At 63.9% G+C, this 13586-nt stretch overlaps 1 protein-coding gene across 2 annotated transcripts; it reads right to left on the bottom strand.

Annotated features, from left to right (window-relative positions):
* Nucleotides 1-28: 28 nt before the first annotated feature.
* On the bottom strand, nucleotides 29-9630 carry TMEM147 (transmembrane protein 147). Of its 2 annotated transcripts, XM_090128104.1 has the most exons (7): nucleotides 9517-9630; nucleotides 8303-8372; nucleotides 6227-6292; nucleotides 4772-4908; nucleotides 2999-3083; nucleotides 2009-2130; nucleotides 29-570 (listed from the first exon to the last, which is right to left on the bottom strand). In XM_090128104.1, the coding sequence occupies exons 1-7, from the start codon at nucleotides 9591-9593 to the stop codon at nucleotides 450-452; spliced, it is 678 nt and encodes a 225-aa protein (XP_089984230.1). In that variant the 5' UTR covers nucleotides 9594-9630; the 3' UTR covers nucleotides 29-449. The 2 variants fall into 2 exon arrangements, with proteins under 2 accessions (XP_089984230.1, XP_089984229.1); XM_090128103.1 differs by lacking the exon at nucleotides 9517-9630 and having other exon boundaries at nucleotides 30-570; nucleotides 8303-8687.
* Between the last annotated feature and the right edge of the window lie 3956 nt (nucleotides 9631-13586).

The raw sequence follows: 13586 nt of genomic DNA on the forward strand, positions 1-13586 counted from the left end.
GGGGGACGGGGGGGGCGGAATTGGGGGTACTTCCGGTGGGGGGGGGGGCAGAGTTTGAGAGGGGAGGAGGCGGTACTTCCGGTGGAGGTGTTGGGTGGGGAGGGGTGGGGGGCGAATTTGAATGAGGGGAGCCAGCACTTCCGGTGGGCTTCCCTCGTCACGTGTGGGGGGCAGGGGGGCGACACTTCCGTTGAGCGGCGCTACTTCCGGGGGGTGAGAGGGGCGAAACTTCCGCTGAGTCGCGGTACTTCCGGGGGCCAATACTTCGGGGAGTTGAGTGGTCGTTACTTCCGGTGAGTGGCGTTACTTCCGGCGGCTGAGGGGGGCTGTACTTCCGGCGGGTGGTGTTCATTCGGGGGGTGAGAGGGGCCGTCACGTGTGGGGTTAGGAGAGGGGAGATACTTCCGGTGGGCGATGCTACTTCCGGTGGGCGGTACTTCCGGCGCGCGTCACGTGGGCGGCAATAGAGGCACCAAGAGGCGCAGCGCCCCCAAGCCCAGCAGCGCCGCCCCCCCCGCGCGGACCCCCAGCGCCCCCCAAGGCCCCAACGACAGCGCCTGCGCGGCCCACCTGCAAAGGGGGGCGGGGCTTAGCGGGGACACGCCCACACCGAGCCCCGCCCACTCAGACCCCCACCCTCATAGACCCCCCCCCCACAGCCCCCACTACAGAGAACATAGGGACCCAATGGGACCCATAGAAACCCATAGAGACACATAGGGACCCATAGAGACCCCATAAAGACCCCACAGGGACCCATAGAGACCCATTGGGACCCATAGGGACCCACAGAGATGCATAGGGACCCATAGGGACCCATAAAGACCCACAGAGACCCAATAAAGACCCCATAGAGACACACAGGGACCCATAGAGACCCACAGAGATCCATAGTGACCCACAGAAACCCATAGGGACCCATAGAGACCCATAGTGACCCATAGGAACACCATAGAGACACATAGGGCCCCACAGAGACCCATGGAGACCCATGGGGACCCATAGAGACCCATAGGGACCCCATAGAGACCCATACAGGACCCCAGAGACCCCATAGAGACACCTAGGGACACCAGAGACACCATAGAGACCCATAGGAACCCACAGAGACCCATAGGGACCCACAGGGACCCATAGAGACCCATAGAGACCCACAGAGACCCATAGTGACCCACAGGGACCCATAGAGACCCATAAAGACCCCATAGAGAACCACAGGGACCCATAGACACCCCATATAGACCCCATAGAGACCCATCGGGACCCATACAGACCCCATAAAGACCCCACAGAGACCCATAGGGACCCATAAAGACCCCATAGGGACCCATAGTGACCCCATATAGACCCACAGAGACCCATAGGGACCCACGGAGACCCATAGGGACCCATAGAGACCCCATAAAGACCCCACAGAGACCCATAAGGACCCATAAAGACCCCATAGAGATCCATAGTGACCCATAGAGACCCCATATAGACCCACAGAGACCCATAGGGACCTCACAGAGACCCACAGAGACCCATAGAGACCCATCGGGACCCACGGAGACCCATAGGGACCCATACAGACCCCATAAAGACCCCACAGAGACCCATAGGGACCCATAAGGACCCATAAAGACCCACAGTGACCCATAGAGACCCCATATAGACCCACAGAGACCCATAGGGACCCCACAGAGACCCACAGAGACCCATAGAGCCCCACAGGGACCCCACACAGCCACAAGCCCCGCCCCCTTCACACCCCCTCCACTTAAGCCCCGCCCACCCCCATTCATCCCCATTGACTCCATTCACAAAACTCCGCCCCTTTCAGTGCCGCCCACCCGAAGCCCCGCCCACATCCAAACCCCGCCCCTTCATTGGCCCCGCACACCTGCTAAAGCCCCGCCCACCTCCCGGCCCCATTCACCTCCACGTCCCCACCACAGCCCCGCCCCCTCCCCCTTTTAGCTCCGCCCACCCCGCCCGGAAGTTCCGCCCAGCCGGAAGTCCCACCCACCCGGTCAGGAAGCCCTCGTAGGCCACGCCCACCAGCAGCCCCCCAAGCGGAAGCCGCAGTTTTGGGGGGAGGTCGTGGCGTCCCGAGGCCCAAAGCAGCGCCGCCGCCGCCACGTGGCGAACCTGGGGGGCACAGACCCATAAGTGTGGGGCACAGACCCATAGATGTGGGGCACAGACCCATAGATGTGGGGCAGACCCATAAGTGTGGGGCACAGACCCATAAATGTGAGGCACAGACCCATAGATGTGGGGCACAGACCCAGAGATGTGGGGCAGACCCATAAGTGTGGGGCACAGACCCGTAAGTGTGGGGCACAGACCCATAGATGTGGGGCAGACCCATAGGTGTGGGGCACAGACCCATAAGTGTGGGGCACAGACCCATAGATGTGGGGCACAGACCCATAGATGTGGGGCACAGACCCATAAGTGGGGCACAGACCCATAGATGTGGGGCAGACCCGTAAATGTGAGGCACAGACCCATAGATGTGGGGCACAGACCCATAAGTGTGAGGCAGACCCATAGATATGAGGCACAGACCCGTAAGTGTGGGGCACAGACCCATAGATATGGGGCACAGACCCAGAGATGTGGGGCAGACCCATAAGTGTGGGGCACAGACCCATAGATGTGGAGCAGACCCATAAGTGTGGGGCACAGACCCATAAATGTGAGGCACAGACCCATAGATGTGGGGCACAGACCCAGAGATGTGGGGCAGACCCATAAGTGTGGGGCACAGACCCATAGATGTGGGGCAGACCCATAAGTGTGAGGCACAGACCCATGCATGTGGGGCAGACCCATAGATGTGGGGCAGACCCATAGATGTGGGGCACAAAGCCGTACCTATGGGGCTCGGACCCATTTATACGATTAAGCCCCCCCCACCCCCAAAGCAGGGACCCACATCTATGGGGCAGAGACCCCCCACGGCTCGGCGCCCCCCACTTATGGGGCTGCCCCCCAAGTGCCCCCCGCTCACCAGGCTGATGTTGGAGTCCAGCCCCATCTGCACGTGCCGCCAATCAAACTCGATGCCGCGCGCTCCGACCCACAGCGGGACGCATCTGTGGGGCAGCCCCACAACTCAGCCCCCAGCCTGGCGTCCCACAGCCCTCAACCCGGCCCCACAGCGCCCCATAGCCCCCAACCCGGCCCCATATCCCCTAACCTGGCCCCATAGCGTCCCATAGCCCCCAACCCGGCCCCATAGCATCCCATAGTCCCCAACCCAGCCCCATAGCGCCCCATAGAGTCCCATAGCCCCCAACCCAGCTCCATAGCCCCCAGCCTGGCCCCATAGCGTCCCACAGCCCTCAACCCGGCCCCATAGCGCCCCATAGCCCCCAACCCAGCCTCATAGCGCCCCATAGCCCTCAACCTGGCCCCATAGCCGCCAACCCAGCCCCATAGCGCCCCATAGAGTCCCATAGCGCCCAACCCAGCTCCATAGCCCCCAACCTGGCCCCATAGCACCCCATAGCTCCCAGCCTGGCCCCATAGCGTCCCATAGCCCCCAACCCGGCCCCATAGCGTCCCATAGCCCCCAACTCGGCCCCATAGTGCCCCATAGCCCTCAACCTGGCCCCATAGCCGCCAACCCAGCCCCATAGCGCCCCATAGAGTCCCATAGCGCCCAACCCAGCTCCATAGCCCCCAACCTGGCCCCATAGCACCCCATAGCCCCCAGCCTGGCCCCATAGCGTCCCATAGCCCCCAACCCGGCCCCATAGCCCCCAGCCTGGCCCCATAGCACCCCATAGCCCCCAGCCTGGCCCCATAGCGTCCCATAGCCCCCAACCCGGCCCCATAGCCCCCAGCCTGGCCCCATAGCACCCCATATCCCCTAACCTGGCCCCATAGCGTCCCATAGCCCCCAACCCGGCCCCATAGAGTCCCATAGCCCCCAACCCAGCTCCATAGCCCCCAGCCTGGCCCCATAGCGTCCCACAGCCCCCAACCCGGCCCCATAGCATCCCATAGCCCCCAACCCAGCCTCATAGCGCCCCATAGCCCTCAACCTGGCCCCATAGCCGCCAACCCAGCCCCATAGCGCCCCATAGAGTCCCATAGCGCCCAACCCAGCTCCATAGCCCCCAACCTGGCCCCATAGCGTCCCATAGCCCCCAGCCTGGCCCCATAGCGTCCCATAGCCCCCAACCCGGCCCCATAGCGCCCCATAGCCCCCAACCTGGCCCCATAGCTGCCAACCCAGCCCCATAGCGCCCCATAGAGTCCCATAGCCCCCAACCCAGCTCCATAGCCCCCAACCTGGCCCCATAGCACCCCACAGCCCTCAACCCGGCCCCATAGCCCCCAACCTGGCCCCATAGAGCCCCATAACATCCCATAGCCCCCAGCCTGGCCCCATATCCCCTAACCTGGCCCCATAGCGTCCCATAGCCCCCAACCTGGCTCCATAGCGCCCCATAGCCCCTAACCCGGCCCCATAGCGCCCCATGCCCCCCCCAAAACCCCACAACCCCCCCACGACCCCCCAAAAAACCCCCCCCAAACCCCCCCATAACCCCCCCAAAACCCCACAACCGCCCCCATAACCCCCCCAAAACCCCATAACCCCCCCCAACCCCCCCAAAACCCCCTCATAAACCCCCCCAACCCCCCCAAAACCCCCCCCACGACCCCCCAACCCCCCCCAAAACCCCATAACCCCCCCAAAACCCCCTCATAAACCCCCCCCAACCCCCCCAAAACCCCCCCCACGACCCCCCAACCCCCCCACGCCCCCCCGTACCGCGATGTCAGCAGCTCTGCGGTCGCCCACCCCATGGCGGCCACCAGGATGCGGTGCTCCCCCTTCCCCCCCCCCCGGCCCAGCGCCACCTGCAGCCCCCCCAGGTCGGCCGCGTCCACCGTCACCCTCAGGAACTCCTTTGGGTGGGGGGGGGGGGGGGGGGGGACAAAAAGGGGCGAGGGGCACCTCAATGTCACCGCCCCCATCAAACTGACATCGCCCCACAGCCCCCCCGGAAACCCACGGACCCCATAACCCCCCCATAACCCCACGGACCCCATAACCACCCCATAACCCCCCCGTAACCCCCCCGGAACCCCACAGACCCCATAACCACCCCATAACCCCCCCATCACCACCCCGTAACCCCACAGATCCCATAACCACCCCATAACCCCCCCGCAACCCCACGGACCCCATCACCACCCCATCACCACCCCATAACCCCACAGACCCCATAACCACCCCATAACCCCCCCATAACCCCACAGATCCCATAACCACCCCATAACCCCCCCAGAACCCCACGGACCCCATCACCACCCCATAACCACCCCATAACCCCACAGATCCCATAAGCCCCCCATAACCCCCCCATCACCACCCCATAACCCCACAGACCCCATAACCCCCCCATACCCACCCCACAACCCCATAACCCCCCCGTAACCCCACAGACCCCATAACCACCCCATAACCCCCCCATCACCACCCCATAACCCCCCATAACCCCACAGACCCCATAAGCCCCCCATAACCCCCCCATAACACCACAGACCCCATAACCACCCCATAACCCCCATAACCACCCCACAACCTCCCCATAACCCCACAACCCCCCCATAACCACCCCATAACCACCCCATAACCCCCAACCCCATAACCTTCCTGGCCCCATAACCCCATAACCCCACAACCCCATAACCCCAAACCCCATAAGGCCCGACCCCATAACCCCATAACCCCAAACCCCACAACTACTGACCCCATAACCCCCCCTGACCCCATAAACCCCATAATCCCATAACCCCCCCCGCCCCCGTAACCCCATAACTCCAAACCCCATAACCCCACAACCCCCATAACCCCATAATCCCCGACCCCACAACCCCATAACCCCAAACCCCATAAGCCCTGACCCCATAACCCCATAACCCCAAACCCCATAACCCCAAACCCCATAACCCCTGACCCCACAACCCCATAAGCCCCGACCCCATAACCCCATAACCCCAAACCCCATAACCCCATAACCCAAACCCCATAACCCCAAACCCCATAATCTCAAACCCCATAACCCCAAACTCCTGACCCCTGACCCCATAACCCCATAACCCCCGACCCCAAACCCCATAACCCAAACCCCAAACCCCATAACCTCTCCTGACCCCATAAACCCCATAAGCCCCGCCCCCTATAAGCCCCGCCCCTCACAAGCCCCGCCCCCAAACTCACGGCCACCCAATCGTAGCCCCCGGCGGCTCCCTCCCACGTGGGGAAAAACGTGGCCAGGAACAGCATCTGGGGGGGGGGACACGAGGGGCTGCTTATGGGGCGCTGTGGGGCGGTTATGGGGTGCTGTGGGGGGTTATGGGGTGCTATGGGGTGCTATGGGGGGTTATGGGGTGCTGTGGGGGGTTATGGGGTGCTATGGGGTGCTATGGGGTGCTATGGGGGGTTATGGGGCGCTGTGGGGCGGTTATGGGGTGCTGTGGGGTGCTATGGGGTGCTATGGGGGGTTATGGGGTGCTGTGGGGGGTTATGGGGTGCTATGGGGTGCTATGGGGTGCTATGGGGGGTTATGGGGCGCTGTGGGGCGGTTATGGGGTGCTGTGGGGTGCTATGGGGTGCTATGGGGGGTTATGGGGTGCTGTGGGGGGTTATGGGGTGCTATGGGGTGCTATGGGGGGTTATGGGGCGCTGTGGGGCGGTTATGGGGTGCTGTGGGGTGCTATAAGGTGCTATAGGGGGTTATGGGGGGTTATGGGGGTTATGGGGTGCTGTGGGGTGCTATGGGGGGTTATGGGGTGCTATAAGGCGCTATGGGGTGCAATAGGCGGTTATGGGGCGGTTATGGGGTGCTGTGGGGTGCTATGGGGGGTTATGGGGTGCTGTGGGGGGTTATGGGGTGCTATGGGGTGCTATGGGGGGTTATGGGGCGCTGTGGGGCGGTTATGGGGTGCTGTGGGGTGCTATAAGGTGCTATACGGGGTTATGGGGGGTTATGGGGGTTATGGGGTGCTGTGGGGTGCTATGGGGGGTTATGGGGGTTATGGGGTGGTTATGGGGTGCTATAGGGTGCTATGGGAGATTATGGGGAGTTATGGGGTGCTATGGGGTGCTATAGGGTGCTGTGGGGTGCTATGGGGGGTTATGGGGTGCTATAAGGCGCTATGGGGTGCTATGGGGTGCAATAGGCGGTTATGGGGCAGTTATGGGGTGCTGTGGGGTGCTATAGGGTGCTATGGGGTGCCGTGGGGTGCTATGGGGTGCTATGGGGTGCTGTGGGGTGCTATGGGGGGTTATGGGGTGCTGTGGGGGGCTATGGGGTGATATGGAGCGCTATGGGGTGCTATGGGGGGTTATGGGGTGCTGTGGGGTGCCATAGGGTGCTATGGGGCGCTATGGGGTCTATGGGGCGCTATGGCGTCTGTGGGGCTGCCATAGGGCGCTATGGGCTCTATGGGGCGCTATGGGGCGCTATGGGGTCTATGGGGCTGCCATAGGGCTCTATGGAGCTCTATGGGGTCTGTGGGGCTGCCATAGGGCGCTATGGGGCGCTATGGGGTGCTACAGGGCACTATGGGGTCTATGGGGGTCAGTGGGGCTCTATGGGGTCTATGGAGCACTATGGGGCTCTATGGGGTCTGTGGGGCTGCCATAGGGCTCTATGGGGTGCTATGGGGTCTATGGGGCACTATGGGGCTCTATGGGGTCTGTGGGGCTGCCATAGGGCTCTATGGGGTGCTATGGGGTCTGTGGGGCGCTATGGGGTCTATGGGGCACTATGGGGCTCTATGGGGTCTGTGGGGCTGCCATAAGGCTCTATGGAGCTCTATGGGGTCTATGGGGCGCTATGGGGTCTGTGGGGCTGCCATAGGGCACTATGGGGCGCTGTGGGGCGCTATGGGGTCTATGGGGCGCTATGGGGCGCTATGGGGCTCTATGGAGCTCTATGGGGTCTATGGGGCGCTATGGGCCTATGGGCTCTATGGGCTCTATGGGGCGCTATGGAGCTCTATGGGGTCTGTGGGGCTCTATGGGGTCTATGGGGTGCTATGGGGTCTGTGGGGCTGCCATAGGGCACTATGGGGCGCTATGGGCTCTATGGGGCGCTATGGGGCGCTATGGGGCTCTATGGGGTCTATGGGGCGCTATGGGGTCTGTGGGGCTGCCATAGGGCTCTATGGAGCTCTATGGGGTCTGTGGGGCTGCCATAGGGCGCTATGGGGTCTGTGGGGCGCTATGGGGCGCTATGGGGTCTGTGGGGCGCTATGGGGCGCTATGGGGCGCTATGGGGCCGTGGCGCACCTTGCAGAGCTGCACCAGCACGTAGGTGGCTCCTGCCTGCACGCAGCGCCAGAAGGCGCTGTACTCCGACCTGCCGTACGGACCAGTACAGACCAGTACGGACCAGTACAGACCAGTATGCACCAGTACGGACCAGTACGGACTAGTACGCACCGCCGCAGACCAGTAACCCCCAGTACGCCCCAGTCCGTCCCCCTGCACCCCCCCACAGCACCCCAACAAACCCACCGTGCCCCACAACCTTCCCAGTAAGGACCCACAGCTCCCAGTCCCCCCAGTACATCCCAGTCCCTCCCAGCCCTCCCAGTTTGTCCCAGTCCCCCCCAGTCCCACTCCCAGTACATCCCAGTCCCCCCCAGTTTGTCCCAGTCCCCCCAATCTCATTCCCAGTGCCCCCATTGCCCCCAATTTCCCCCATTGCCCCCCATTGCCCCCAATCCCCCTCCCAGTGCCCCCATTGCCCCCCATTACCCCCCCATTGCCCCTAATCCTCCTCCCAGTGCCCCCATTGACCCCAATCCCATTTCCATTGCCCCCCTTACCCCCCCATTGCCCCCAACCCCCCTCCCAGTGCCCCCCATTGCCCCCCCATTGCCCCCAATCCCCCCATTACCCCCCCATCGCCCCCCAATCCCCTGCCATTGCCCCCCATTGCCCCCAACCCCCCTCCCAGTGCCCATTGCCTCCCATTACCCCCCCCAATCACCCCCCATTGCCCCCCATTACCCCCAATCCCCCTCCCAGTGCCCCCGATTGCCCCCATTACCCCTCCATTGCCCCCAACCCCCCTCCCAGTGCCCCCCAGTGCCCCCCAACCCCCCCCATTGCCCCCAATTCCCCTCCCAGTGCCCCCACTGCCCCCCAACCCCCCACCCAGTGCCCATTGCCTCCCATTACCCCCCCCAATCCCCCTCCCATTGCCTCCCAATCCCCTTCCATCGCCCCCCAAACCCCCCCATCGCCCCCCATTCTCCCCCCATTGCCCCCCAATCCCCCCCCATCGCCCCCCATTGCCCCCCAATCCCCCCCCATTGCCCCCAATTCCCCTCCCAGTGCCCCCCAAGCCCCCCATTGCCCCCCATTACCTCCCCATTGCCCCCCAATCCCCCCCATCGCCCCCCATTCTCCCCCCATCGCCCCCCATTCGCCCCATTCCCCCCCCATTGCCCCCCAATCCCCCCCCCCGACCCCCCGTGCCCCCCCGCCGCACGCACAGCCCGCTGCATTTGTAGGTGATGAAATAGGGGCAGTAGGCGAGAGCGAAGCAGTTCCCGAAGTGGAACAGCGTCATGGCTGGGGGGGGGGGCAGGGGGGGGGTTGTGGGGGCCTGAAAGTGGGGGGGGGGGGGGCGACCGGACAGCGCCCGGCACGGCGGCGGCAGCGCAGGGCTACGGCAACTTCCGCCTCACGTGGGCCCGTAGCCCCGCCCCCGCGCTAGCATGGACCAATCGCCGCGCGGGGGACGCCGCCGCGCTTCCGGTGTGAGCGGCCTATGGCCACGCCCCCCCTGTGGGCGGGGCGCATCGCCGCGCTTCCGCCCGGAGGACCTATCGGTGCCCGCTGAGAGCGGCGGGAAACGGCGCACTTCCGGTCGGGTCGATAACCATGCCCCCCGTGCTGGTGTGCCGTCATTTCCGTGGGCGGGGCCAGGTGACGTCATATCCGCGTTCAGGACCACGGACAGCGCTTTAAAGGCGCTTTATTGGGGGGGGAACCGTGGGACAGCGGACAGAAGGGGGGACAGCGGGACAGAAGGGGGGACAGCGGACAGAATAGGGGACAGTGGGACAGAATGGGGGACAATGGACAGAATGGGGGACAGTGGACAGAATGGAGGACAGCAGGACAGAATGGAGGACAGCAGACAGAATGGGGGACAGCGGGACAGAATGGGGGACAGTGGGACGGAATGGGGGACAGCGGGACGGAATGGGGGACAGCGGACAGAATGGGGGACAGCGGGACAGAATGGGGGACAGCGGACAGAGCAGCAATGCAGCACCAAGCAATGCAGCAGAGCAGCAATGCAGCCCCGTGCAATGCAGCAGAGCAGCACCATGCAATGCAGAGCAGCGATGCAGCAGAGCAGCAATGCAGCACCAAATCAAATGCAGCACCATGCAATGCAGAGCAGCAATGCAGCCCCCACGCAATGCAGCAGAGCAGCAGTGCAGCGCCATGCAATGCAGCAGAGCAGCAGTGCAGCGCCATGCAATGCAGCAGAGCAGCAATGCAGCCCCGTGCAACGAATGCAGAGCAGCAATGCAGCCCCACGCAATGCAGCAGAGCAGCAGTGCAGCGCCATGCAATGCAGCAGAGCAGCAATGCAGCCCCACGCAATGCAGCAGAGCAGCAATGCAGCCCCGTGCAACGCAATGCAGCCCTGCAGTGCAGCAATGCATCAACGAGGCCCTGATTTCATCCCCTCCCCCCCCCCCCCCCATAATTCAGCCCCTTTTATTCTAAAACCTTTATTGAGTACAAAGCCCTGAGGGGGGGGGGGGGGGCGCCCCCAAAATTGGTACAAAACCCCATAAAAGACCCCCAAATACGGGGGGGGAGGGGGGGGCACGGGGATCCCCCCCCCACCGCGCCGGCACGGATTGGGGGGGGGGCAGAGCCCACAGTGCCCCCAAATTGGGGGGGGGAGGGGGGGTCGCAGCGCCTCCATGTCACACCACCAGGCTGTCACGGCTCACAGCGGCGTTCTGGGGGGGGGGGGGGGACAATAAAAAACATCAGTGGGACCCCCACCCATGGGACCCCCATTGGGATCCCCCTATCAATAGGGACCCCCCTACCCATAGGACCCCCACTGAGACCCTTCAACCAATGGGACCCCCCCCCCAACTCATTGGGACCCCCACTGAAATCCACCCCCACCCATGGGACCCCCCCCCCCTAGGGATCCCTCCACCCATTGGACCCCCACCACCCATAGGACCCCCCCATTGAGATCCCCCCACCCATAGGGACCCCACATAGGGACCCCCCACCCATAGGGGCCCCCATTGAGATCCTCCATCCAAAGGAACCCCTCCCCACCCATGGGACCACCACCCATGGGACCCCCATTGGGATCCCCCCACCCATAGAGACCCCCCACCCATGGGACCACCACCCATAGGGACCCCCACTGAGAATCCCCAACCAAAGGGACCCCCCCCCAACCCATAGGGACCCCCACTAAGATCCCCCCCCCCACCATGGGACCCCCCCTAGGGATCCCCCCACCCATACAGACCCCCCACCCATGGGACCCCCCCACCCATAAGGACCCCCATTGAAACCCCCCAACCAAATGGACCCCCCCCCAACTCATAGGGACCCCCCCTAGGGATCCCCCCACCCATGGGACCCCCGCCACCCCTGGGACCACCACCAACAGGGACCCCCCCACCCATAGGGACCCCTGTTGAGATCCCCCCACCCATGGGACCCCCCCTAGGGATCCCCCCCCCCATACAGACCCCCCACCCATGGGACCACCACCCATAGGGACCCCTATTGAAACCCCCCAACCAAATGGATCCCCCCAACTCATAGGGACCCCCCCACCCATGGGACCCCCACCACCCATGGGACCACCACCCATAGGGACCCCTCCAATTGAGATCCCCCCACCCATAGGGATTCCCCCACCCCTGGGACCACCACCCATAGGGACCCCCTCACCCACAAGGACCCTTATTGAGATCCCCCCCACCCATGGGACCCCCCCACCCATAGGGACCCCCATTGAGATTCACCCCCCACCCATACAGATCCCCATAGGGACCCCCCACCCATACAGACCCCCCACCCATGGGACCCCCCCCCTAGGGATCCCCCCACCCATACAAACCCCCCACCCATGGGACCACCACCCATAGGGTCCCCCCCACCCATGGGACCCCTATAGGGACCCCCCCCCCCCCGACCCATAGGGACTCCCATTGAGACCCCCCCCCACCCATGGGACCCCCACAACCCCTGGGACCACCACCCATAGGGACCCCCCATTGAGATCCCCCCCCCCCAATTGAGACCCCCATAGGAATAACGACCCCCCCCCACTGCAACCACCCCCACCTATGGGACCCATAGGGACCCCCCCCCTAAAAAAAAGTCACCTACACAGCGCCCCCCCCCTACTGAGACCCCCCCCCCAATTGAGACCCCCATAGGAATAACGACCCCCCCCCCACTGCAACCACCCCCACCTATGGGACCCATAGGGAACCCCCCCCCCAAAAAAATGTCACCTACACAGCGCCCCCCCCCCCAACTGAGAACCCCCCCAATTGAGACCCCTATAGGAACACCAACATTCCCCCCCCCACTGGAAAAATCCCCACCTATGGGACCCATAGGGAACCCCCCCCCCCAAAAAAAATGTCACCTACAGAGCGCCCCCCCCCCAACTGAGAACCCCCCCAATTGAGACCCCCATAGGAATAACGACCCCCCCCCACTGCAACCGTCCCCACCTATGGGACTCATAGGGACCCCCCCCAAAAACACACCTACACAGCACCCCCCCCCAACTGAGACCCCACCCCAATTGAGACCCCCATAGGAATAACGACCCCCCCCCACTGCAACCACCCCCACCTATGGGACCCATAGGGACCCCCCCCCCAAAAACACACCTACACAGCGCCCCCCCCCCAATTGAGACCCCCATAGGAATAATGACCCCCCCCCCACTGCAACCAACCCCACCTATGGGACCCATAGGGACCCCCCCAAAAAAATACACCTACACGGACCCCCCCCCAATTGAGACCCCCCCAATTGAGACCCCCCCCAATTGAGACCCCCATAGGAATACCGAACCCCCCCTCACTACAACCACCCCCACCTATGGGACTCATAGGGACCCCCCCCCAAAAACACACCTACACAGCGCCCCCCCCCAATTGAGACCCCCCCAATTGAGATCCCCCCCAATTGAGACCCCCATAGGAATAACGACCCCCCCCCACTGCAACCGTCCCCACCTATGGGACTCATAGAGACCCCCCCCCAACGCAAACCCCCCCCCCCTCACGGATCCCCCCCCCCCCCCCACCTTCTTCAACCGCCGGGGGGGTCCGGGGGGTCCCACGGGGGGCAGACGTGGGAGGGGTGCGGCCCCCCCCCCCTCCCAAAGAAGATCATCCCTGGATTTGGAGCGGGGGGGGGGGCGGGAAGAGGAAGAAAACGAAGTGGGGGGGGATGGAGGAGGAGACCCCCCCAGGAGATCCTCAGCCGAGCGCCAACGGCCGCGGGGGGGGGGGGGCGGGGAATTGGAGCGGGGGGG

This window comes from Phasianus colchicus, chromosome 32 (assembly GCF_987193195.1).
Source record: "Phasianus colchicus chromosome 32, bPhaCol1.hap1.1, whole genome shotgun sequence".
NCBI classification, from domain to species: Eukaryota; Metazoa; Chordata; class Aves; order Galliformes; family Phasianidae; genus Phasianus; species Phasianus colchicus.

Bases quoted from the DNA above. Each gene is read 5' to 3' on its own strand.
- TMEM147 (XM_090128103.1), bottom strand. From the start codon at position 8,686: ATGAGATTGGGGGGACTGGGACAAACTGGGGGGGACTGGGATGTACTG. The intron at 4,909-6,226 runs GTGAGTTTGGGG...CCCCACCCAAAG, and splicing joins GGGGCTACGATTGGGTGGCC to GAGTTCCTGAGGGTGACGGT. The intron at 2,131-2,998 runs GTGAGCGGGGGG...TGTGCCCCCCAG, and splicing joins TGGACTCCAACATCAGCCTG to GTTCGCCACGTGGCGGCGGC.